Source organism: Ranitomeya imitator, chromosome 1 (assembly GCF_032444005.1).
Source record: "Ranitomeya imitator isolate aRanImi1 chromosome 1, aRanImi1.pri, whole genome shotgun sequence".
Classification (NCBI taxonomy): Eukaryota; Metazoa; Chordata; class Amphibia; order Anura; family Dendrobatidae; genus Ranitomeya; species Ranitomeya imitator.
Genome location: NC_091282.1, coordinates 79,852,597 through 79,878,767, shown reverse-complemented (window position 1 = coordinate 79,878,767; position 26,171 = coordinate 79,852,597). Strand labels below are relative to the sequence as shown.

The window sequence follows — 26,171 nt, the reverse complement described above, 5'->3', positions numbered from 1 at the left end:
CTCTCGCTAGCCTGATGACACTCTCACTAGCCTGTTGACGCACTCGCTAGCCTGATCACACTCTCACTAGCCTGATGACGCACTCGCTAGCCTGATCACACTCTCACTAGCCTGATGACACACTCGCTAGCCTGATCACACTCTCACTAGCCTGATCACACTCGCTAGCCTGATCACACACTCACAAGCCTGATCACACACTCACAAGCTTCACGCCGGCAGTTCCGTACAGACGTTCTCTGCCTCTCAGCCTCCGCTCTGCCTCTCAGCCTCCGCTCTGCCTCTCAGCCTCCGCTCCGCCTCTCAGCCTCCGCTCCGCCTCTCAGCCTCCGCTCCGCCTCTCTGCCTCCGCTCTCTCTGCCTCCGCTCTCTCAGCCTCCGCTCTCTCAGCCTCCGCTCCGCCTCTCAGCCTCCGCTCTGCCTCTCAGCCTCCGCTCTGCCTCTCAGCCTCCGCTCTCTCTGCCTCCGCTCCGCCTCTCAGCCTCCGCTCTGCCTCTCAGCCTCCGCTCCGCCTCTCTGCCTCCGCTCTCTCTGCCTCCGCTCTCTCAGCCTCCGCTCTCTCAGCCTCCGCTCCGCCTCTCAGCCTCCGCTCCGCCTCTCAGCCTCCGCTCTGCCTCTCAGCCTCCGCTCTGCCTCTCAGCCTCCGCTCTCTCTGCCTCCGCTCCGCCTCTCAGCCTCCGCTCTGCCTCTCAGCCTCCGCTCTGCCTCTCAGCCTCCGCTCTGCCTCTCAGCCTCCGCTCTGCCTCTCAGCCTCCGCTCCGCCTCTCAGCCTCCGCTCTCTCTGCCTCCGCTCCGCCTCTCAGCCTCCGCTCTCTCTGCCTCCGCTCCGCCTCTCAGCCTCCGCTCTGCCTCTCAGCCTCCGCTCTGCCTCTCAGCCTCCGCTCTGCCTCTCAGCCTCCGCTCTGCCTCTCAGCCTCCGCTCTGCCTCTCAGCCTCCGCTCTCTCTGCCTCCGCTCCGCCTCTCAGCCTCCGCTCTCTCTGCCTCTCAGCTGTGTGCGGCGCGCGCTGCTCCTTCAGTTCGGACTGCTGCTGAGCAGCGGAGGACGCTGGCCGTGACGTTACCGCGTTCTCTTTCGCCCTTCTGCGCTTTCTGTCCCTCGGCTGTTACCGTAGCTCTGTTCCACAAGCAACATGGCGGCCTCAATGTCACCGGCGCTTAGACAAGTGTTGTGGGTTAGGAGAGCAGCGACGGCCATTGTTCCCCCGAGCAGGTAACGGAGCGCAGCCGGTGTGTCAGCCGCTGTCATGTGGGGGGCTACGGTGTATGTGTGACGGTGTCCTCGGGCTGTATGCCCTGCACTGACAGGCTGGAGCCTTGGTACTGGCAGTGTGCAGTGCACACTTATTAGATTCTTCCCACATAGTCACTTGTAGTAATGTCATAGTGGTGGTCGTCATCACATTGTGCCCTGTGGGGTCTCCGTACAGTGAGATGGTGTGAGAAGCCCCAGGGGCCCTGTATGGCGATACATACGTGTATTACACGGCACGTAGTCCGCACCGCGGGGGACTGTCCTGTGCAGGGCCGGTTCCAGGTTTTTGAGGGCCCCGGGCAAAAGAGTCTCAGTGGGCCCCCCTTAACACATACCATGATTCATGGTCGCACATACACTAGCTATGTAGTATATAACACAGCGCACGTAGTATATTGGACAGCTACGTAGTATATAGCACAGCCCACGTAGTATATAGCACAGCCCACGTAGCATATAACAGCCCATATAGTATATAGCACAGCCACATTATATAACACGGCCCACGTAGTATGTAGAACAGCCATGTAGCATATAGCACAGCCCACGTAGCATATAGCACAGCCCACGTAGTATATAGCACAGCCCACGTAGTATATAACACAGCCCACGTAGCATATAGCACAGCCCACGTAGTATATAGCACAGCCCACGTAGTATATAACACAGCCCACGTAGTATATAGCACAGCCCACGTAGCATATAGCACAGCCCACGTAGCATATAACACAGCCCACGTAGCATATAACACAGCCCACGTAGTATATAACACAGCCCACGTAGTATATAACACAGCCCACGTAGTATATAACACAGCCCACGTAGTATATAACACAGCCCACGTAGTATATAACACAGCCCACGTAGTATATAACACGGCCCACGTAGTATATAACACGGCCCACGTAGTATATAGCACGGCCCACGTAGTATATAGTAGCATGGCCCACGTAGTATATAGCACAGCCATGTAGTATGTAGCACGGCCCACGTAGCATATAACAGCCCACGTAGTATATAACACGGCACACGTAGTATATAGAACAGCCATGTAGTATATAGCACAGTCCATGTAGTATATAGAACAGCCATGTAGTATATAGCACAGCCCACATAGCATAAAACAGCCCACGTAGTATATAGAACAGCCATGTAGTATATAGCACAGCCCACGTAGCATATACCTTGCAGCGCTGGAGTCCTGGGCTCTAATCCCACCCAAGACAACATCTGCAAAGAGTTTGTATGTTCTCTCCGTGTTTGCGTGGGTTTCCTCTGGGTTCTCCGGTTTCCTCCCACATTCCAAAGACATACTGATAGGGAATTTAGATTGTGAGCCCCATCAGGGACAGTGATGATAATGTGTGCAAAACTGTAAAGCGCTGCGGAATATGTTAGCGCTATATAAAAATAAAGATTATTATTATTATATAACAGCGCATATAGTATATAGCACAGCCTACGTAGTATACAGGGCTGGCTCCAGGTTTTTGAGGGCCCCGGGCGAAAGAGTCTCAGTGCCCCCCCCCTTAACACATACCACGATTCATGATCGCACATACACTAGCCATGTAGTATATAACACAGCCCACGTAGTATATAACAGCCACATTGCATATAACACAGCCATGTAGTATATAACAGCCCATGTAGTATATAACACAGCCACGTTGTATATAGCACAGCCCACGTAGCATATAACAGCCCATATAGTATATAGCACAGCCACATATTATATAACACGGCCCACGTAGTATATAGAACAGCCACGTAGCATACAACAGCCCACGTAGCATACAACAGCGCACGTAGCATACAACACAGCCCGCGTAGCATACAACACAGCCCGCGTAGCATACAACACAGCCCGCGTAGCATACAACACAGCCCGCGTAGCATACAACACAGCCCGCGTAGCATACAACACAGCCCGCGTAGCATACAGAACAGCCCGCGTAGCATATAACACAGACATGTAGTATACAGCATAGCCCCCCTCCCACCCAAAAATGGCCCCATAGTCCAGTACTCACTGTTATAGTTGCAAAAAAAAACACTCCTCACCTCTCAATGTGCCCGCGCTGCTCCCTGCTTCGGCCTCGGCGGCTGCCACTGCACTGCCTGACACACAGCGAGTGCGCGATGACATCATCGCGCACCCGCAGCGGCAGTGTCAGAGGCAGAGTGGGGAATGATGGGAAAGGGAGCGTCAGGTGATGCTCTCTCCTCCATCATTTGCTTTGAACTTTACCGGCAGACGCCGGTATAGTGGTATAGTTCAATGCGGGGGAGTTGGCGCTGGTAGCAGGCGGGCCCCCCTGCCTCACAGAGGCCCCATAGCGGCTGCGTGATGTGCCGCTAGCTGAGGGCCCCTGGGGGAGCGGGGGCACCAGGCAGCTGTCTCGCCAGGGCCCTGGCACTTGCCAGGTTACGCCGGGTGCTGATGCCGGCCCTGGTCCTGTGTGACCACATTACAGCCGGAGTCCACCAGTAACAATAGTCAACACTGGTTTCATGGGCCAGATCTGCCGCCCGTCCGCGGGCCGTTTGTGCCGCCATTTTTTTCTTCACTCCGTTGGAGTGGTTCTTTTAATGTAAGGTCCCTGCCCCTAGTCTTCTACTTACCTGCTTCACCTTCTGTCTCCGCTGCTCCCGTTGGTCTCCGGCAGTTTGTGACTGGCCGGATCACTGCAGCCGGAGGTCACAGCTCAGAACAAGTTTATAAGCCCCTCATTCTGGTGCTCATAGACTTACATTGAGAGCTTGTAACATAACTTCTGACTTCCGTACAGTCATAAGATGGCGCCGAAAAAAGGTGAAGACACCGGAGAAAGAGTATAAGACTACGGTCAGGGACCTTACACTAGAAGCGCCACTCCTGCGTTGAAAAGGAAAAAAAAAAACTGCAGTGGTGCTTTAAAATTTTCACTCTGTTGTCAAGAATGAGGAGATTTTTTTATTTAATTGATTCCTACTCATGGTCCGGCTTACCGGCCACCTCTGCAGTCCTATCAGTAGTGGCTGAAATATTCAGTTCTCACAGGCTCTTTCCTATTGAGCTTGTAAGCGCTGCCTGGGCCTCATTCAGGCCGCCATAATTTTTCTCATATGTAAAATCTTAGACCGTGATTCATCAATGTTTTGGATCCGAGTGTCCTCAGTATTTGCTCCGTCTGTCACATTTTACCATCAGAATTTAATCAGTGAATTTAATCTCCTATGCATTAGTGTTAGTCACGGACAGCACACGGGTTGTACACTGATGTCACCCACGGATGTCACCCATGTGCTGCACCATGATTTTCACAAACCCATACACACTTGAATGGATAATTTTGATCCAAGACTGATCAACAGCAGACATGTTGCTGTGATTTTTTTTTTTTGATTTTTTTTTTTTTTCGTGGACGACTCGGACCAGCATGGACATGTGAAGAAACACAGACTATAATGGGCACATGTTCTTTGTAGAGTGCAAGGCGCCTCTTAATGAATCAGGCGAGGTACGAAGTTGGGGATTGAAGTAAGATTTGTAGCATAAGGAGCGCCACATCCCAGCTCTGCCTAAGGCTACGTTCACATTTGCATTCTGCCGGGCTGCGTCGGGCGCAGCCGCGGCGACCCATGCGCCCCTATATTTAACATGGGGGCGCATGGACATGCGTTTGCATGCGTTTTTTGATGCATGCGTCTTTTTTGCCGCAAGCGTCGGGGCGCAGAGGACGCAGCAAGTTGCATTTTTTTTGCGTCCAAAATCCGGCAAAAAAAGCACGCATACGTCACAAAAATATGCGTTTTTCATGCGTTCTTGTTTGCGTTGCGTCGCCGACGCAGCACCGCACAACGCAAATGTGAACGTAGCCTAATTTGTGTAAGTTTGATGAAAATGCCAGAAGTCTCAATTTTTCCCAGATTTCTACGACCTTTTTCTTTTCCTCTATTGTTTCTTGAAGTGTTTTAAAGGGAATCTGTCACCCCAAAATTGGCCTATAAACTAAGGCCACCATCATCAGGGGCTTATCTACAGCATTCTGTAATGCTGTAGATAAGCCCCTGATGTAACCTGAAAGAGGAGAAAGAGGTTAGATTATACTCACCTGGGGGGGGGGGCGGTCCGGGTCCAGCGCCTCCGATCTACATTCGATGACGTCCTCTTCTTTTCTTCCTGTCGCGGCTCCGGTGCAGACGTACTTTGTCTAGCCTGTTGACGGCAGAGCAAAGTACAGGGGCTGGGAAAGGTCAGAGAGGCCCGCGCCTTGCGCACTGCAGTACTTTGCTCTGCCCTCAACATGCTAGACAAAGTACGTCTGCACCGGATCCGCGACAGGAAGAGAAGAAGAGGACGTCATCATCTACAGTATTAGAGAATGCTGTAGTCATTAAGCCCCTGATGTCGGTGGCCTTAGCTCATAGGCGAATTTTGGGGTGACAGATTCCCTTTAAGTTTGTGTGCATTCTGGCTGGAGCTTGCCGGAAAAAGTGCCACATACCCGCCACAAAAAAATATATAGTGCACAGTTAAAAATAAGGCTAGGTTCACATTGCGTTAGTGCAGTCCGTTCAACGCATATGTTAAATGGACTGCGCTAACGCAAGTGCCGACTTTGCACAGCGCTAGCGCAGATGAAGCATCTGCTAGCTCCATCTGCGCTAGCAGTGACGGACCTGGAAACGCTGCAGCTCGTGTCTCGGGTCCGTCACTCAAATGACGGCACATTGCTAGCGCACACCCATTGTGGGCGTGCGCTAGCGATGTGTCCGACATTGCAGTCTATGGCGGCGTTAACGGACTACGTTACACCGCGTTATGCCGCAGTGTAACGTAGTCCGTTAAACATACCGCCATAACGCAATGTGACCCCGGCATAACACTGCGGTGCACATATCCAGTCTCTTTCTATTTTAACTGCTTCATTATTTGGAAACTGAATGGGATAAAAGAAGTGACCTGCTCTTTTTTCGGGGCGGCTTCTGCTATGTAGTCACTTGCTAGTTTAAATCATAGAAAAAAATGACGCTCGCACAAAAATGACATCACAACCACTGAACTGAACACTTGAATTGCAAAGTGGTTTTTCATGTGGTTTTGAAAAAACAGAAACAAAACTGTTTGCTCATACCTTAGCCCCTGATCTGGTCATCTGCAGACTCTGTCCATATGCGGACTTGTGCACAGTGAATGTCCCAGCCCAAAAATCTGCTGCGAGTGCCCCCATGGGAACATTGATTCAGAATTCAGCAATGTTCCCTCAGCAGCTTTCACTCCCCCCATCTTTTTATTATTATTATTTATATAGCACCATTAGTTCCATGGTGCTGTACATGAGAAAGGGGTTACATACAGGGTTATAGATATCGTTTACAGTAAACAGGTTTACAGTGACAGACTGGTACAGAGGGGAGAGGACCCTGTCCTTGCGGACTTACATTCTATGGGTCTCTAGTATAATATGCTAGCAGCTCTAGAGTAGTGCCATTCGAACGGTCACCCATCTCTCCAGCCTCCTGGGTGGCGCCTCTGTCTCTCTCCGGTCCTCCTGGGCAGCGCCTCTCTCTCTCCGGTCCTCCTGGGCGGTGCCTCTCTCTCCGGCCCTCCTGGGCGGTGCCTCTCTCTCCGGTCCTCCTGGGTGGCGCCTCTCTCTCTCTCCTCTTCTCCTGAGCGGCGCCTGTCTCTCTCCGGTCCTCTTGGGCGGTGCCTCTCTCTCCGGTCCTCCTGGGCGGTGCCTGTCTCTCTCCGGTCCTCTTGGGCGGTGCCTCTCTCTCCGGTCCTCCTGGGCGGTGCCTGTCTCTCTCCTGTCCTCCTGGGTGGCGCCTCTCTCTCCTGTCCTCCTGGGCGGCGCCTGTCTCTCTCCGGTCCTCCTGGGCGGCGCCTGTCTCTCTCCGGTCCTCCTGGGCGGTGCCTGTCTCTCCGTCCTCCTGGGCGGCGCCTGTCTCTCCTGTCCTCCTGAGCGGCGCCTGTCTCTCCGGTCCTCCTGGGCGGCGCCTCTCTCTCTCCTGTTCTCCTCCTGGGTGGCGCCTGTCTCTCTCCGGTCCTCCTGGGCGGCGCCTGTCTCTCTCCGGTCCTTCTGGGCGGCGCCTCTCTCTCTCCGGTCCTCCTGGGCGGCGCCTGTCTCTCTCCGGTCCTCCTGGGCGGCGCCTGTCTCTCTCCGGTCCTCCTGGGCGGCGCCTGTCTCTCTCCGGTCCTCCTGGGCGGCGCCTGTCTCTCTCCGGTCCTCCTGGGCGGCGCCTGTCTCTCTCCGGTCCTCCTGGGCGGCGCCTGTCTCTCTCCGGTCCTCCTGGGCGGCGCCTGTCTCTCTCCGGTCCTCCTGGGCGGCGCCTGTCTCTCTTCGGTCCTCCTGGGCGGCGCTTGTCTCTCTCTGGTCCTCCTGGGCGGCGCCTGTCTCTCTCTGGTCCTCCTGGGCGGCGCCTGTCTCTCTCCGGTCCTCCTGGGCGGCGCCTGTCTCTCTCCGGTCCTCCTGGGCGGCGCCTGTCTCTCTCCGGTCCTCCTGGGCGGTGCCTGTCTCTCTCCGGTCCTCCTGGGCGGTGCCTGTCTCTCTCCGGTCCTCCTGGGCGGTGCCTGTCTCTCTCCGGTCCTCCTGGGCGGTGCCTGTCTCTCTCCGGTCCTCCTGGGCGGCGCCTGTCTCTCTCCGGTCCTCCTGGGTGGCGCCTGTCTCTCCGGTCCTCCTGGGCGGCATGTGTCGAGTCTTGGCAAATCAGACAGGTTGAGACTTTGGCCATGATTCTCCATTGTACACTGCACGGGTTCTGGGAAGGTCCAATATTTTCCTTTCCCATTAATATCAAGCTTATATCTTCCTGTATTAGTCTGTCATGTTTGGCTCTGAGAACATGAATGAGGGATAACTGGCTGAAAAGTTTATTATCATCGGACCCTCCTGACTGGTGGGTTCATATGAACGGCCTTTTTTTTTAAACCATAAATTTTTATTGAAGTTTGCATATATGATACAGGAAAAGAAGAAACTTTAGTATTATCATATAGTACATTGCATCATAACAAGGTGGTAACAGCCCTTCATTTATGTTCTGATAACTGGCAATAAACTTAAGACGAGTCATATCAAAGGACGAGTGTAACAGCGACAAAAACACACACAAAATGGGGGACAAGGGTTAGGGGAGTGGGAAGGGAAGGGGGACCCAAGAAGAGGTTATAATGAATCCGTACCCATTTGGGTAATTTTAATCCGAAGCCTGAGGACTACGGTTAGATAGTCGAGATACTGGAATAGCGAAAGGGGTGTGGCTGGCGTATTCCGCCCAGGGGAGCCAAGTAAGTTCAAATCTCTCTACTTTGTCAGTGAGTATAGCTGATAATTTTTCGTTTACCATGTACCATGATAGACGAGATTTAACTCCTGACAAATCCAAGCCAGGTTTTTTCCAAGCCGAGGCTATAGTTTGTTTGGCTGCTAAGAATATAAACTTGATAAGGGCTCGGGAATATTTAGAAATAGTGGGGATACGCTTGTTTAGTAGGGCTTCCCAGGGGTTTTTCCTAAGATTGATATTTGTTATTGAGAGAATCAAGTAGTATACCCTGGTCCAAAACCTTCGAGCCGTTGGACATAGCCACCAGATATGAAGCATATCTCCTATAGGGTTACATCCCCGAAAACAGTTTGGAGAGTAGTTAGCGACTGCCTTCGACTCTAGCTGGGGTCAAGTACCATCTTGTAAGTACTTTGTAATTGGTCTCTAGCATGAGGGTGTTAAGCAAGCCTCCAGTGGAGGAAGACCAAATCTGGGTCCATTCCGAGTCCGTTAGGGTTGACCCAATATCCGACTCCCAGCGAGAGGTGTAGCCCAGGCACCGCCTGTGAGTTGGAGAGTTGATGTGTGAGTAAAGAAGGGATATGATACCTGGAGCATGTGGGTTTTGGCGGCATCTCTGTTCAATGGGGGTGAAGGAATAGGGGGGGGCAGAGTTTCTTAGTAGAGATTGAACAAAATTTTTAAGTTGCAAGTATCGAAATATTTCTCTCGGTGGGAATGAACGGCCTTTTTTCAGTTTTTCAGTTCATCAATTGTATAAATTCAGTTGCCAAAAAGTTAACCCTTTATGGAGATTGCTTAGAAAAGTTTATAAACATTTTTATTAAAAACCTTTCACTGGAAACAGATGTTAGAATTGGGCTCATATTATGGTGTTCTGTAGTCTGGACTTGGGGTCTTCAGGCCTTACAGAATAGTTTAGAGGACTCATTGGGTTGTCAAGCTTTGGAGGAATTTTTTAAATTTTTTTATTTCATGGAATTGAGGCTAAAATCATTTTTGCAATTGGATGTAAAAACAAAATTTGCGCTGCTTGCCTTCCATATGTTACACCTGTTTGGCTTGTCCTCTTTCGGACTGCAGGGTCATCGGTTCTCCCTGAGATAAGCTGCCGGCAGACATGTCTGGCAGTGGCTCGTTTGTAGAGAACACAGGAACGCTCGGTGAGCTAATGGCTTGTGTATCGGAGAGACGGCTGCTAGCCGAATCATTAGCCGACAGCCATTTCATATGTATGGTGGACATCTTTATGTAGGTCATAACATTAGCGTAGTGTCATGGCAAGAGTTTTTTTTTTTTTTTCCTCTTTGCTTTACTGTTTTTCTTGTGAATGTTTATGAAGTTTTGCCTCGTCCTGAAAACAAGGAGATTTAACTTGCAACCTCGGTTCTGGTGCCTTGTTCATGATAGAAGGGCACTTGTGTAGTTTTGGAAATACCGTAATTGGTTTGTATGTTTGCTGCTTCTACATTTCAATTAATGGTTTTGGGGAGATTTTCATAAGAACAAAATATACAGTAAAGGCAAAATAAATGTACCAAAAAATGACAGCAAGCAGTCCTAAGTTTTACAGCGGAAATCCAAATTAGTCAGGAAACGTTGCCTTTAACCCCTTCACCCCAAAGCCTGTTTTCACCTAAGTGACAGGGCCAATTTTTACAATTCTGACCACTGTCAATTTATGAGGTCATAACTCTGAAAAGCTTCAATGGATCCTGGTGATTCTGACACTCTTTTCTCGTGACATATTGTACTTCATGATAGTGGTAAAACTTCTTCGATATGACTTGCATTTATTTGTGAAAAAAACAAAAATTTGTCGGAAATTATGAAAATTTAGCAATTTTCAAACTCTTAGTTTTTATGCCCTTAAATTAGAGAGTTATATCACATAATATAGTTAATAAACAACATTTCCCACATGTCTGCTGTACATCAGCACAATTTTGGAAACATAATTTTTTTGTTAGGACGTTATAAGGGTTAAAAGTTGACCAGCGATTTCTCATTTTTGCAACAAAATTTGCAAAACCATTTTTTTACGGACCACCTCACACTTGAAGTGACTTTGAGGGGTCTATATGACAGAAAATGCCCAAAAATGACACCATTCTAAAAACTGCACCCCTCAAGGTACTCAAAACCACATTCAAAAAGTTTATTAACCCTTCAGGTGCTTCACAGGAATTTTTTGAATGTTTAAAAAAATTGAACATTTAACTTTTTTTTCACAAAATTTTTACTTCAGGTCCAATTTGTTTCATTTTACCAAGGGTAACAGGAGAAATTGGACCACAAAAGTCATTGTACAATTTGTCCTGAGTACGCCGATACCCCATATGTGGGGGTAAACCACTGTTTGGGCACATGGCAGAGCTCGGAAGGGAAGGAGCGCCATTTGACTTTTCAATGCAAGATTTGCTGGAATTGAGATCGGAGCCCATGTCACGATTGGAGAGCCCCTGATGTGCCTAAACAGTGGAAACCCCCACAAGTGACACCATTTTGGAAAGTAGACCCCCTAAGGAACTCATCTAGATGTGTGGTGAGCACTTTGAACCTCCAAGTGCTTCACAGAAGTTTATAATGTAGAGCCGTAAAAAAAATTTTATATTAATTTTCACAAAAAATGATCTTTTTGCCCCAAATTTTTTATTTTCCCAAGGGTAACAGGATAAATTGGACCCCAAAAGTTGTTGTGCAATTTGTCCTGAGTACGTCGATACTTCATATATGGGGATAAACCACTGTTTGAGCGCATGGCAGAGCTCGGAAGGGAAGGAGTGCCATTTGACTTTTCAATGCAAAATTGGCTGGAATTGAGATCGGACGCCATGTCGCATTTGGAGAGCCCCTGACGTGCCTTAACAGTGGAAACCCCCACAAGTGACCTCATTTTGGAAAGAAGACCCCCTAAGGAACTTATCTAGATGTGTGGTGAGCACTTTTAACCCCCAATTGTTTCACTAAAGTTTAGAATGTAGCATTGTGAAAATTAAAAAATCATTTTTTCTTTCCACAAAATGATGTTTTAGCCCGCAATTTTTTTTTCCCCAAGGGTAACAGGAGAAATTGGACCACAAATGTTATTGTCCAATTTGTCCTGAGTACGCTGATACCTCACATGTGGGGGGGGAACCACCGTTTGAGTGCATGGCAGAGCTCGGAAGGGAAGGAGCACCGTTTGAAATGCAGACTTAGATGGATTGGTCTGCAGGCGTCACGTTGCATTTGCAGAGCCCCTGATGTACCTAAACAGTAGAAACCCACCACAAGTGACCCCATATTGGAAACTAGACCCCCCAAGGAACTTATCTAGATGTGTTGTGAGAGCTTTGAACCAACAAGTGTTTCACTACAGTTTATAACGCAGAGCCGTGAAAATAAAAAATATTTTTTTTTCCACGAAAATGATATTTTATCCCCTACGTTTTTATTTTCCCAAGGGTAACAGGACAAATTGGACCCCAAAAGTTGTTTTCCAACTTGTCCTGAGAACGCTGATACCCCATATGTTGGGGGGAACCACTGTTTGGGCACACAGGAGAACTCGGAAGGGAAGGAGCCCTGTTTTACTTTTTCAAAGCAGAATTGGCTGGAATTGAGATCGGACGCCATGTCGCGTTTGGAGAGCCCCTGATGTGCCTAAACAGTGGAAACCCCCAATTATAACTGAAACCCTAACCCCAACCCTAACCCTAGCCCTAGCCCTAGCCCTAACCCTAGCCCTAATGGGAAAATGGAAATAAATACATTTTTTTACATTTTATTATTTTTCCCTAACTAAGGGGGTGATGAAGGGGGGTTTGATTTACTTTTATAACATTTTTTGGGCGGATTTTTAGGGTTGGCAGCTGTCACACACTAAAAGACGCTTTTTATTGCAAAAAATAGTATTTGCATCACCACATTTTGAGAGCTATAATTTATCCATATTTTGGCCCACAGAGTCATATGAGGTCTTGTTTTTTGCGGGACGAGTTGACGTTTTTATTGGTAACATTTTCGGGCAGATGACATTTTTTGATCGCTTTTTATTCCGATTTTTGGGAGGCGGAATGAACAAAAACCAGCAATTCCTGAATTTCTTTTAGGGGGGGCGTTTATACCGTTCCACGTGTGGTAAAATGGATAAAGCAGTTTTATTCTTCAGGTCAGTACGATTACAGCGATATCTCATTTATGTAATTTTTTTTATGTTTTGGCGCTTTTACACAATAAAAACTATTTTATATAAAAAAATAATTGTTTTTGCATCGCATTATTCTGAGAGCTATAACTTTTTTATTTTTCTGCTGATGATGCTGTATGGTGGCTTTTTTTTTGCGGGACAAGATGACGTTTTCAGCGGTACCATGGTTATTTATATCCGTCGTTTTGATCGCGTGTTATTCCACTTTTTGTTCGCCTGTATGATAATAAAGCAATGTTTTTTGCCTTGTTTTTTATTTTTGCGGTGTTCACTGAAGGGGTTAACTAGTGGGATAGTTTTATAGAGCGGGTCGTTACGGACGCGGCGATACCAAATATGTGTACATTTATTGTTTTTTTTTTTTTTTTTTACATAAATAAATGGATTTATTGGGAAATGTTTTTTTTTTTTTATTTGGGGATTTTTTTTTTTTTTTTTTTTACACATTCTATTTTTTTTTTTTTGAACTTTCTAACATTGTCCCAGGGTGGGACATCTCTGTATTAGATCAGATCGTTGATCTGACACTGTGCATAGCACACTGTCAGATCAACGATCTGACAGGCAGCTTAGCTGGCTTCCAGCGCCTGCTCTCAGCAGGCGCCGGCTAGCCAGGTCACTTCATGACCCGGAAGGAGTCCGGCGGCCATCTTGGATCCGGGGACTCCTTCCGGGTCACCGGAGCAACGCGATCTCATTGCGTTGCTCCGGTGGGAGAGCGCAGGGAGCCCCCGTCCCTGCGCGATCCCCCTTTATGCCGCTGTCACTACTGACAGCGGCATCAGAGGGGTTAAATGCCCGCGATCGGCGATACCGCCGATCGTGGGCATTGCTGCGGGGTGTCAGCTGTCATATACAGCTGACACCCGCACCCGATCACCGCGGCGCTCAGCACGAGACCGCGGTGATCGGTGCGCCGTACTAGTACTGCTGCTGGCACAAATGCAGTGCCGGCAGCGCAGTACTAGTACGGCGCATGGCGCGAAGGGGTTAAACAAAACCACGATATAAAGAGTTGGAGCGCTTCGGTCCAGGAGTGAGGAAAGTAAGATAATGAAGTGAGGATGAAAGAGGGATGAGATTTTGATCAAGATGGCCGAGGATTTGGGCCACCATATTACTGAGGACATCTATGAGGGGTAAGCAGAGAAGGGACTTTTTTAAGGTTACCCCAGGGGATCAATAGTTGGAAGGCGCTTGATCTGAATGAGAATTACATTGATGTTCTGTATAACAATGTACAGTAATTTTCAGTAGAGGCGCGTGTTACTGTACGTCATGCAGCTGGTAACTTCTCATGGCTGCTTATTGTGGTATCTCAGCCTATTCATGGTGTAGTTCAGTGTTCCCCAACTTCGGTCCTTAAGAGCCATCAGCAGGTCATGTTTTCAGGATTTCCTTAATATTGCCCAGATGATGGAATTATTGCCTGTGCAGGTGATGCAATTATCATACTTAGGATATCCTGAAAACATGACCTGTTGGTGGCTCTTAAGGACCGAAATTGGGGAACACTGGTGTAGTTCATAAGTTAGACCCCACCGATCACCAGAGGAAATGATATTCAAAGTGTTTGATCGGCTTAGACCTCTGTGCTCTGCTGACATCGGCACTCCTATAGACGATGTGTACGTGTTCAGACTCTTCACTGAGCTCTTCAGTGCTGTGGCCCCTGGAGATTGGGGGCACAGCAGTCTAACATCACCTGTCCAGAAGATAAATCATGATTTTTTTTTCTGATATACTTTAGTAGCCAAATTCAACTGTTGATGCATTAATGGTGAATTTGGGTCCATTTCATTGAATAGGAGATTTGAGTTGGGGGGCATGGAGTACAGCACCCAGAATTCTAGTGATCATTGGCGGGTCGCTGTTGCCCACTGTTTGGATCATTTTTAGTGATGAGCGATTGCACTCATATAAGGTGTTATCTGAGCATGCTCGGGTGCTAACAGAGTCTTCGGCGTGCTTGAATACTATGTTCGAGTCCCTGCGGCTGCATGTCTCGCCGTTGTTCGACAGCCACAAAACATACAGGGATTCCCTGTTTGGTGCGCAATGTCTGCATGCGTCGTGGCTGCCGATGAGCTGTGAGACATGCAGCCGCAGGGGCTCAAATATATTTTTCAAGCACGCCTATGTCACTCCGTTAGCACCCGAGCATGCTCAGATAACACCTTATCCGAGCACGTCCGCTCATCACTAACTTTGTATGATTCAGCCAGCAAAGTATCATGGCTTCTATTTTGAACAGTGGTCGTGATGTGAGGTTTTATACAACCTTAGTCGCAGCACTACTGATACATCATAGATTGCATTTAAAGGGTCGACTCAACTTCGCAATTGAGTAAAAGTGCTAAGTGCTTGTAAAAGCTAGCAACCAGCGTATCTTTTGATATTTTATTGAAGGATTTTTTGTCTTTTTTTTTTAATATACGGTAATACAGTGGCAGCTTCCAAGCAGAAGCCACCAGCTTCAATTTCCCTGCACTTTTCTGATGGCGCCTCTAGTAGGAGAGTGGAAGAGCGCACCATCGCTTTTTGGCCACGGGTTAGCCATGCCACGTGTTTTAAGTGTCCCTCATTCAGGAGCACACGGTCCCCTTGCAGGAAGCTGGCAGGCCGGGGTGCACTGGGCTCCTGAACAGTTCATTAAAATTACCCATTCATTCAGATTGATTTATCTGATAGGTTTCTAAAATTTCAAGTGTAAAGCTCGCCGATATTGGCAATATCCAGTCTCATCCGAAAAGTAATTTTCATAATTTTGAAAAAAAAAAAAAATAGTTAAGTATGTCTTGTTGTTGTATTTTGACCTTTCCAAGATCAGGAATGTAAAAAAATGGTGAAAAAAAATCCCCCGAAAATGAATATTTATCATCCCACCCCCACAATTGTTGGGTCATTGCGCCCAGTATGTTGTGTAATGAGGCCTGATGATGAGGCTGCACAATAAAACTGTCACTCGCCTCGCCCCCCAGGTTACTGTAATTGTACGTGGAAGAGCCAAATTAGATGCATAAATCATGTGTTTACATATTTGGTAATTGTATTTGAAGGGTTGCAGTAAAGAAGACCAGAGTACGTTCCGCCTGTAAAAAGTATTCGCTTGCCCTTGGACGTATTTTGTTTGGTTGTGTAACCACATTGTATCACAGAAAAGGACACATTCATGTTTTTCTGATGGGGAAATCTGACTGCGTCTTCTCAAGTCACAATGTTTTTCGTCATAAAATACTGAACACAAAATGACAGCTGCTAAGATATTGGGAGTCACATAGCCAACTGCAGACGGCACCATATTAGTCCTGCGCCATCATTATACAGGTATGGCGGTAGAGTAATCCAAGGTAACGAGACTCCTCCCGTTTCATCACTACCAATCCTCCATGATTTGGATTTCATACGTCCGTTTTTCACACACTTCTTCTATTCGTGTTTTTCATGGATAGAACTCGCACCCATTAATGTCTATGAGGCTGTTCACACCAGAGCTGTGGAGTCAGTCTGTGTCCATTTTGGTGTAAAATAAACAGACTGCGAATTTTGTCCTAATAATTTGGGAAAGGTATGAAATGTCCTATAAATGTCTGCTCTGTTCCTGATCTAAGGATCTAGGCTTTTAGTTGAGATGAATCTGCGGTGCACTTTATGCACATGCTCAGTAGTGACCAGTGCTGGGGAGTCGGAGTTGAGATAAATCTGTGCTGCACTTTATGCGCATGCTCAGTAGTGACCAGTGCTGGGGAGTCGGAGTTGAGATGAATCTGTGCTGCACTTTATGCACATGCTCAGTAGTGACCAGTGCTGTGGAATAGGAGTTGAGATGAATCTGTGCTGCACTTTATGCACATGCTCAGTAGTGACCAGTGCTGGGGAGTCGGAGGTTTCTCTTACTGACTCCACAGCCCTGGTTCACACGTCTGTGCATTTTTGTGTACTGAATGGTCTGTACCAAATAAGAGACATGTACGATTTTTGATAAGTCACAGATAAAACTCGCCTGTGAGTCAGTGAACAAATCAGACAGCGCTCGGATGACATCTGTGTACGTCTTTTTTTCACTGAGGGTTTGCTAAGCAATTCATCAGAAACCTCCATAGTTTTTTTTTCTAGCATAACAGAAAAACTTTTAAAACTCTAAGGGTTAAAAGTTACACTGACGAAAATCTTTCCTTTATTTTTTTTGAGTACGAGAAAAATCACTTATGTATCAATAGGGCCTTCAAGGGGTTGTCCACTACTAGGACAACCCCATCTCGATCTGAATGAAAATGAAAACACTTATTCCGGCAGTGTCATCATCACTCGCGTCCAATTGTTTTGACACGTGAGCCCTGCAGGGCCCGGTCAGCGCTGGGGTCACTGTCCCCGCTTTTGGACCTATAAGTAATCTAGAAGAAGTCAGGTCTGCGGCCACAGATAGAGATGAGGAAAGCTGGTCATGAGCCTCTTCACATTGAATTATACAACCAATAGATCACCCAAGATTTACTACAAGGATCAAAACGGACAGTCCTCAGAAGTTGATGAGCTGATTGAAAGGATGGCGGCTTGCTATTCCTACTACTACCACTACCGCGGTGGTAATAACATGGGCTCTCCCTCTTCCCCAAGGCCTAAAAAAACAGGCACAAAATAAAAGGCCTCCTCCTCTTTTCCTGCTGCAGCTGCCCCCCTATTATTGGGCTGAGGGTCTAAAGACAAACTCAACCAGAGCTTTTTCCATCAGTTGACCATCTACAAGCTTTACAAGCTGGATGTGTTGCCTATCGGCACTTGTCCTTTGGCCACAAGGTCTTGTGTGTATGGCTAATCCGCACTCGGAAAAATGATTTGTTTGTTGATCCTCCTGTCCTCGGCGTTCTGTAGGTGTTTTTATGGTTTTCTGGCCACGTATAACAGCGCTGTGATTACATCTGAACATCGTGAAGTAAGTTTGTAAGTTTGCGAGCAGGGCCCTCACTCCTCCTGGTATCTGTTTTGAACTGTATTTCTGTTATACTGTAATGTCTATTGTCTGTACAAGTCCCCTCTATAATTTGTAAAGCGCTGCGGAATATGTTGGCGCTATATAAATAAAAATTATTATTATTATTATATCGTGAAGAGGTGGTTAGTGGAGAACACATTGTGATGTCTCCTGCGTGTGTAATTACGGAGTACGGTGTGAGCACAGGGGCTACTCGTGGCCTTTACTTGATGGACATTGTGGGGGCTTCGCTGCTGTTTTTCTATTATTTAATCACATCCAGAACATTCCAGAGGTGATGAAATCTGGAACACAACGTTCTCAATGTTTATTTTCCGAAAATTTACTATCAGTTTGGTTCTCACTTTTATTGGAAAAAGTCGCAGCATGTTGGCTCTGGCTTACCGATCCCAGATCCGATGGCGTTATTCTGGTAGGGTTGTATGGCCCTAAACAATGGCACAGTCAGTCATTGTTCAGTCACCTGTGACTGCAGTGTTACGTTGCCAGCTAAGATGAGCAAGTTGCTCAGAAAAATAAACTTGCTCAAGGGCCTAATTGCTATAGCGATTCATCGGGTCATAGCCATCCAAGGCACGTTAATGGACATCCAGTTTCTTCAACAGGTCTTCTGAGTGTCTCGGTGCCAAATCCTATAGGACAACCTCAGATGAAGATTATACGTTGATAGTTCATTATTAGCACATAGCACATTATTGGAAAGCCATGATTTAATCCGTGTCCCATGGCAGCACCACGATAGAGAGGGGATCTGCCCTTCAGGGACAGGAAACCTACAGATAAAAAAGGGCGGCACCTCTGCCACGCCTCAGTTGGTTTCCTGTCCCTTACGGGGACCCGGTTCCATTTATTCGGCCTCAGCGAAATTACTCTCCCTCAAGGTAGCCATTTTAGTCGCATTAACATCAGCGACTGAGTGATAAACAGGCTCTGTCTAGACTCCCTCCATATACACAGTTCTTGGATGACAGGGTGGTGCTTAGGCCGGATCCGGCTTACTTGCCCCAGGTAGCCTCTAAGTTTCGCAGGTCACTAGAGACAGTTCTTCCTTCTTTCCTTCCCAATCCTACTAACCAGAAAGAAAGGAAGCTCCACACTTTAGATGTTAGGAGATTGCTACTAGAGTACCTGTCGGTCACTGATTCTTGGAGGAAGGACAATTCCTTGTTTGTTTCCGTTTAAGGCACCAGGAAAGGTCTTAAGGTACCTTCTCACACAACGATTTCGTTAACGATATCGTTGCAACGTCACGCTTTTTGTGACGTAGCAACGATCCCGCTAACGCTCTCGTTATGTGTGACAGCGACCAATGATCAGGCCCCTGCTGGGAGATGGTTGGTTGATGGGGAATGATCAGGACCTTTTTTTGGTCGCTGATCACCCGCTGTCATCGCTGGATCGGCGTGTGTGACGCCGATCCAGCGATGTGTTCACTTGTAACCAGGGTAAATATCGGGTTACTAAGCGCAGGGCCGCGCTTAGTAACCCGATATTTACCCTGGTTACCATTGTAAAAGTAAAAAAAAAAAAAAACACTACATACTCACATTCTGATGTCTGACAGACACCAGAATGTGAGTATGTAGTGTTTTTTTTTTTTTTTTCTTTTACAATGGTAACCAGGGTAAATATCGGGTTACTAAGCGCGGCCCTGCACTTAGTAACCTGATGTTTACCCTGTTTACCCGGGGACTTTGGCATAATTGAAGACAGTTTCAACGATGCCGAAGTCTTTTCCCTGATCGTTGGTCGCTGGAGAGAGCTGTCTGTGTGACATCTCTCCAGCGACCACACAACCACTTACCAATGATCACGGCCAGGTCGTATCGCTGGTCGTGATCGTTGGTAAGTCGTTTAGTGTAACGGTACCTTTAGAGTGTCAAAAAGTACTTCAGCTAGGTGGATTAAGGAGGCTATTTCTCTAGCGTATACATAAAGTGGCAGGCCGGCTCCGCGAAAGCTGAGGGTGCATTCCACTCATGCCTCATGGGCATAGAGGATGGAAGTCTCCATCGACAAGATATGTAAGGCTGCTACTTGGTCTTCTCCTTCCACCTTTATAATCATTATAGATTGGATATGGGTGCTTCCGCAGATCTCGCCTTCAGTATAAGGGTGCTGCAGGCTGTAGTCCCTCCCTAGGGCAGTTATTACCGCTCTGTAATTCTCTCGTGGTGCTGTCCTGGGAGACCTAATAAAGTCATGGCTACTTACCGGTAACAATATTTTTCGGAGCCCATGACTGCACCCTTAGATTCCCTCCCTTCACATGTGGGTTTGCACGTCTTCCTCTTAATAGTTTTTCACGTGTGTGGATTGATTAGTCATTAGAATATTGTACAGATTTTTTTGGGTGGTCCTCTTGCGCTCTGTAATCCAACTGATGCGTGGGAGAGGTGCCGTCCTTTTGTATCTGTAGGTTTTCTGTCCTTGAAGGGCAGATCCCCGCTCTCTCGTAGTGCTGTCATGGGCTCCGAAAAATACCGTTAGCGATAAGTAACTATGAGTTTTTCATCCAGCGACTCTAACCTTTGCCACTTTGTGGGGAATCTATCAACAGGTATTTACTATGTAATATGAGAGCGGCATGATGTAGGGGCCTTATTTCATGGATGTGTCTCTTACTGGACTCCTTGTTGCAGTTTTGATAGAATCCCTGTTTCTCTGGTTAGATGTAGCAGACCTGTGTATTATCCTGTGACGCCCCTGCTTAGCAGCTTCCTGAGCAAACTGCCCGTCTGTGGTGGGGGTGGGGTTGCACAGAATAGCCTGACTGACTTGCACGTGAGATCTAGTCTGACAGTGATAATCTCCTGCTGATAAATCACTGCAACATACAGGCTAATCAATGACACATCCCTGGAATCGGGTTCTCTGCCCCTATATCATGCTGCTCTCCTATTAAAAAGCAAACACCTGCTGACAGATTTCACTTTAACATGCGTATGGTACTATTATTACAAGACTTATGTGGCAGACACTTACTTACCTGGAGAAAAGAAGGATAAAGCATATGAATTCACATTTACAAACCTTTCCTGCAGTTTTTGTTGTGGATCCCGACTTAGGAGCAGTGCACAGATGATCCCAGATTGTGCCCTCTACCTTTGGGTGGGTTTCAGGGTGGAAAGGTAATGGGCAGCGTGTTGTGCCAGCTTGTCAGTGCCTGCAGCCATTCCCTGGTGTTCTGTGCTACTACAGCGCCAAGATCAGGTGTTCTTTCCACAGCATGCCAAGTTTTGTATTTATGTATTTTCTGCAAGTTATGGCTTTTGTGGAAGGAAGTGAGCTTTATTAATATGCCATTAAATTATGTTACCTGACTTGATGTCTAAAACATGGTTTCGAGTTTGGCACTAAACCTGTGAGAAAGGAGGGTTATTTCCCTTAACCCTTGTTCTGACAAAGTTCTCGCAAGGTGACCGGAGACCTTTGAATAATTGTCTTTGCTGGTTTTTTTTTTTTTTTTTTTTTTTTACTGTATTATGATTTTTTTTTTGTCACCAGATTTTGCATTATAAAACTGCATTCATTACATAGCTCTTAGATCTGTAAATGAGTAAATGTTTAAGTCCAAGTAGTCATTATCATATAGCTTTCACTGGGGGCGTGTACTTCTTCTCCCTGTATGATGATGACCAATGAAAAGGAGCAGCCACATACTAGAGAAAGAATACGCCCCCACAACAGCTTAGAACATAGTGTCAGCTACTTAGTCTGCACCAAAGAGGGGAGAGGGACTCCTGGGTCAGGGGCCACCATAGTGTGCACCTGAGAGGGGGGAGGGACTCCTGGGTCAGGGGCCACCATAGTGTGCACCAGAGAGGGGAGAGGGACTCCTGGGTCAGGGGCCACCATAGTGTGCACCAGAGAGGGGAGAGGGACTCCTGGGTCAGGGGCCACCTTAGTGTGCACCAGAGAGGGGGAGGGACTCCTGGGTCAGGGGCCACCATAGTGTGCACCAGAGAGGGGAGAGGGACTCCTGGGTCAGGGGCCACCATAGTGTGCACCAGAGAGGGGAGAGGGACTCCTGGGTCAGGGGCCACCATAGTGTGCACCAGAGAGGGGAGAGGGACTCCTGGGTCAGGGGCCACCATAGTGTGCACCAGAGAGGGGAGAGGGACTCCTGGGTCAGGGGCCACCATAGTGTGCACCAGAGAGGGGAGATGGACTCCTGGGTCAGGGGCCACCATAGTGTGCACCAGAGAGGGGAGATGGACTCCTGGGTCAGGGGCCACCATAGTGTGCACCAGAGAGGGGAGAGGGACTCCTGGGTCAGGGGCCACCTTAGTCTGCACCATAAGGCTATGTGCACACGTAAGAAAAGTTGTACAGAATTTTCTGCACAAAATCCGCATCTCCTGGCAGAATCCGCAGCCGTGGATTTGCCGCGGTTTTTATGCGGATTTTCTGCGGTTTTTGCCACTGGGGATTTTTACATGGAGTGGTCCAGAAACGCTGCAGATCCGCACAAAAGAAGTGACATGCACCTCTTTGAAATCCGCAGCAATTCCGCACTGATTTTTTTGCACCATCTGCACAGCTATTTTTTTACCCTATTGAGTTACATTATACTGTACATCACAGTGCGGATCTGCAGCGTTTCTGCGCTGAAAAATCCGCTGCGGATCCGCAGCAAATCCGCATCGTGTGCACATAGCCTAAAGGGGAGTGGGACTTCGGGGTCAGGGGCCACCTGAGCACATAAACTCCAGACTGCACTGATAATACAGAACTGCATTATCTGTGCCGGCTCTGGGTAGAAGTACCGAGGGGCCTGTAATGATGTAATCAGGGTCTCACACCCACCGTCCACAGCTCCTGCCGTCTGCAGTGTAAATAAGCCCTCACTTTACATGGCACAGCACGTAATTGTGGCTTTATTACCTGTAGATGAAATGATTAAGATTGTAACATTGATGGATTATAAAGTTTATTCAGTACTTTGAGTGGTAGCAATAGTAACCAATTATTTATTTTTTCAGATTTATTTTTTTCACCATTTTAAATAACAAAGAGAAAGTATACAATTTTGGCGTACCATACTCATACTGACCTGGAGAATAATTTTTGTTGTTGTTCCATACATTATACAGCAAAATGAATTGTGTAACCAGAAACTCGTCCCACAGACAGGAAACCCCCCAAAAAGCACATAAAAAAACAAAAAATCACCCAATGATTAAGGGGTTAAGCTCTGCTCCCTAGAGAGTTATATATATATATATATATTTGCTTTTTTTATATATCATTTCTAAATGATATTCTTCCATTTTTATTTTGACCCTAATCCCTTCCATCTGCAGCCAATTTTTATTTTGGAGCTTTTTTTTTCTCTCCCCCTCCTTTAAAAACCTTTAAGTTTTTTTTATTTTTTTTATTCTGTGGCTTGTAATTTGCAAGACGAGTCATAGTTTTGAATAACACCATTCTTTTTAACATTCAATGTATTGGAAAACGGGGAAAAAAAAGTTCCAAGTGGAGTAAAATTGTGAAACGGAATGCAATTCCTCCAGTGTTTTTTAAGTTTTGTTTTCACTGTATACTGTACATACATAAACATCTTCTGCCATCTTCGGGAGGCCCGGTAAGTATAAGGCGGAGAGATGAGGGCACAGGGGGGGGCGTCGGAGCACGGGGGGTGGCATCGGAGCATGGGGGTGTGGGATTGGGGCACGGGGGGACAGCCACACTCAGCCCACGCACTTCCTGCTGCAGCGGTTCTGCACCACAAACCGCAGAAAACCCGCATATATTTTTTTCGTCTGCGGGTTTTACTGCGGGTTTGACCCTCACAATGGAGGTCAATGGGTGCAGAACCGCTGCAGTTCCGCACAAAGAAGTGACATGGTCCTTCTTTTTTACCGCAGCAATTCAGCGCGGCTTTTTTAGTGAATTTCCGCAATGTGGGCACAGCGGTTCCTGTTTTCCATAGGGTAACATTGTACTGTACCCTGCATGGAAAACAGCTGCGGACCCGCAGCGGCAAAATCACGGCGGTTCCGCAGTAAAAAACGCATTGTGTGAACATGGCCTTAGTGTTGCCAAATTTGTACAGATTTTTTATTTTTGTACATTTTCATAGTGGATAGTACTGTTGCTTTGCAGCTCTGGGGTTGTAAGTTAAAATCCCACCAAAGACAACAAGGAGTTTGGGTGGGTTTCCTCCTAGACTACAAAAACATAGTGATAGGGAATCTAGATTGTGAGCCCCAATGGGGACAGTGATGATGGTGTATGTAAAGCGCTGTGGAATTAATGGCGTTATACCAGTGATGAGTAAAATAAATACGGTACATTTAAGTGGAGAGAAAAAATAAATCAGAAATTGTAAAACGAAAAAGGTTTTATTTGTCGCCATTTTCCAGGACTTTTTGTTTTTCCTCTTCGTTGAGTGAGCTGCATGAAGCATTCTATTTCTGCATGGCAATCTGACTCTTTTATTGACTCTTTTGATATATATATATAACGTTTTGATCCATTTTTATTGCATTTTTTAAATTTAATCCCTTATTGACGGACATAGCGCGTCGTGGTCAGGTGTCAGTTCTCGCACCATGACGTGCAATGTTCGTTATGACTTTAAACTGTCACTGTGTGTAAACACGCTGTGACAGTTCCGTGCTGACAGCTGTCACTGACAGCTGAGCAGCACAGGAAAAGGTGCGGAGACCCATTCAGTCGGTCCCCACAATCAGGGCATTGTGATCGGTCAGTCAATCTGAATTATCAACACCTCCTGCCTGATCACAGAAAGAGCTCGGCACTGCTAGTGGCCGAGCTTCTCCACTAACAGCCAGGGACAGTGCCAGTACCGCCCATGGCTGTTTAATCCCTTAAATGGTCCGATCGAGAGCCATCACAACATTCAGGATGCCGGCCATGGGAGGAAGCTCTCTATGCCTTCAGAATGGTGCCCCCCCGTGAAGTCCTCACGTGAGCCTAATCATTGCGGTTGTGACCAGACCTGACCCCTGGATCACCAAGCTGTGGAAAGCTGCTTAGACCGTGATCTAAGATGGTGTAAGCAGCTTCTGTATAGGTATAATGCTTTGCAATGCACTATACCTGTGATCAAAGTGAAAAAAGTGAAAGCCCCAAAGAAAGACTAAATAAAAAAAGTAAGAAAAAAATAAAACATAAAGACAAAAAAAATTGCAAAAAAATTACACCAATAAAACACATTTTTATGTTAGAAACACAAAAAGTACATATATTTTGTATTGCCCCGTCCATCCGGAACAACACGATGTAGAAAACTGTCAAAGTGAACAGCATAAAGAAAGTGTCAAATTGCTTTTTCATCATACCGCTAGAAGAAAAGTGGAATAAAACACAATCAAAAAGACGAATGTAAATAAAGATGGTATAGCTGAAAACGTCATCTGGTCCGGCAAAAAAACAAGCCACCATACAGCTCCATAAGCGGAAAAGTTAAAAAGTTATAGCTCTCAGAATAAAGTTTTTTATTGTGTAAAAGCAACAAAGCATAACAAATTAATATACCGTACATGTGGTATCGTTGTAATCGTACTGACCGGAAGAATAAAGCTGCCTTACCAATATTACCACACGCAGAATGGCCTAGAAAAAAGACCCAAAAAACAATTCCTGAATTGCTGTTTTTTGTTCATTTTACCTCACAAACATTGGAATAGAAAGTGATAAAAAATGTCATGTGTCTCAAAATAGTGTCAATAAAAACATCAACTCGTCCCACAAAAAAACAAACCCTCACATGACTGTCAGCTGAAATATGGAAAAATTATAGCAATCAAAATATGGTGATGCACAAATCAGTGTCCTTTAGTGTGTGACAGCAGCCAAACATAGAAAACTGCGATAAATTGGATATCGCTGTAATCGCACTGACACGAAGAACAGTCACCTAATCCCTTATACCACACGAGGAAGGGCTTAAAAACCAATTCTTCACCTGCTGTTGAATTGTTCATTCTGCCTCCCGAAGATTGCAGTAAGGCGCGGCACGTGTTTGTCCTGCGCTGAGCGCATACATCGGGGTTTCCACGTTACTGGTAGTACGAAGGCTCTGTAAAAGCAAATGGCTCCTCACCTCCCCAAAAAAACTCCTAATGCCCCTCTCTTCTGAGCCCCTCAGTGTGCCTAAACCACATTTAACGTCCACATATTTGTTAGGGGTATAATTTCCAAAATGGGGTCGCTTGAGGGGCAATTTTACTCTTCTAGCACTTACGGGCTCTGTATATGGAGTGTGCAAATTATTCTAGGAAAATTTGCCTTTTAGGATGCAAATAGCGTTCCTGTGTTGTCGGCACTCTCGTTTCCTGGGCTCACGTGTGATTGTCATGTGAGCCCTGTGCCCAATCAGCACTGGCCGCTCATTTCTTGATTAGTAATATGTCGGAAGGTGCAGCCAGTGACGCCAGCGCTGATTGGGCGCAGGGCTCACTTGACATATCAACTGCACGTCTGCCCT

The 26,171-nt window shown here is 46.8% G+C and overlaps 1 protein-coding gene across 1 annotated transcript in view; it reads left to right on the top strand.

Annotated features, from left to right (window-relative positions):
* Positions 1-951: 951 nt before the first annotated feature.
* NDUFS4 (NADH:ubiquinone oxidoreductase subunit S4) overlaps positions 952-26,171 on the top strand; it is a 200,326-nt gene continuing 175,106 nt past the window's right edge. Inside the window, exon 1 of the mRNA XM_069748510.1 lies at positions 952-1,211. Within this exon, the coding sequence (XP_069604611.1) occupies positions 1,132-1,211 (80 nt within the window). The 5' untranslated portion in view covers positions 952-1,131. The remainder of the gene's footprint in view (positions 1,212-26,171) is intronic.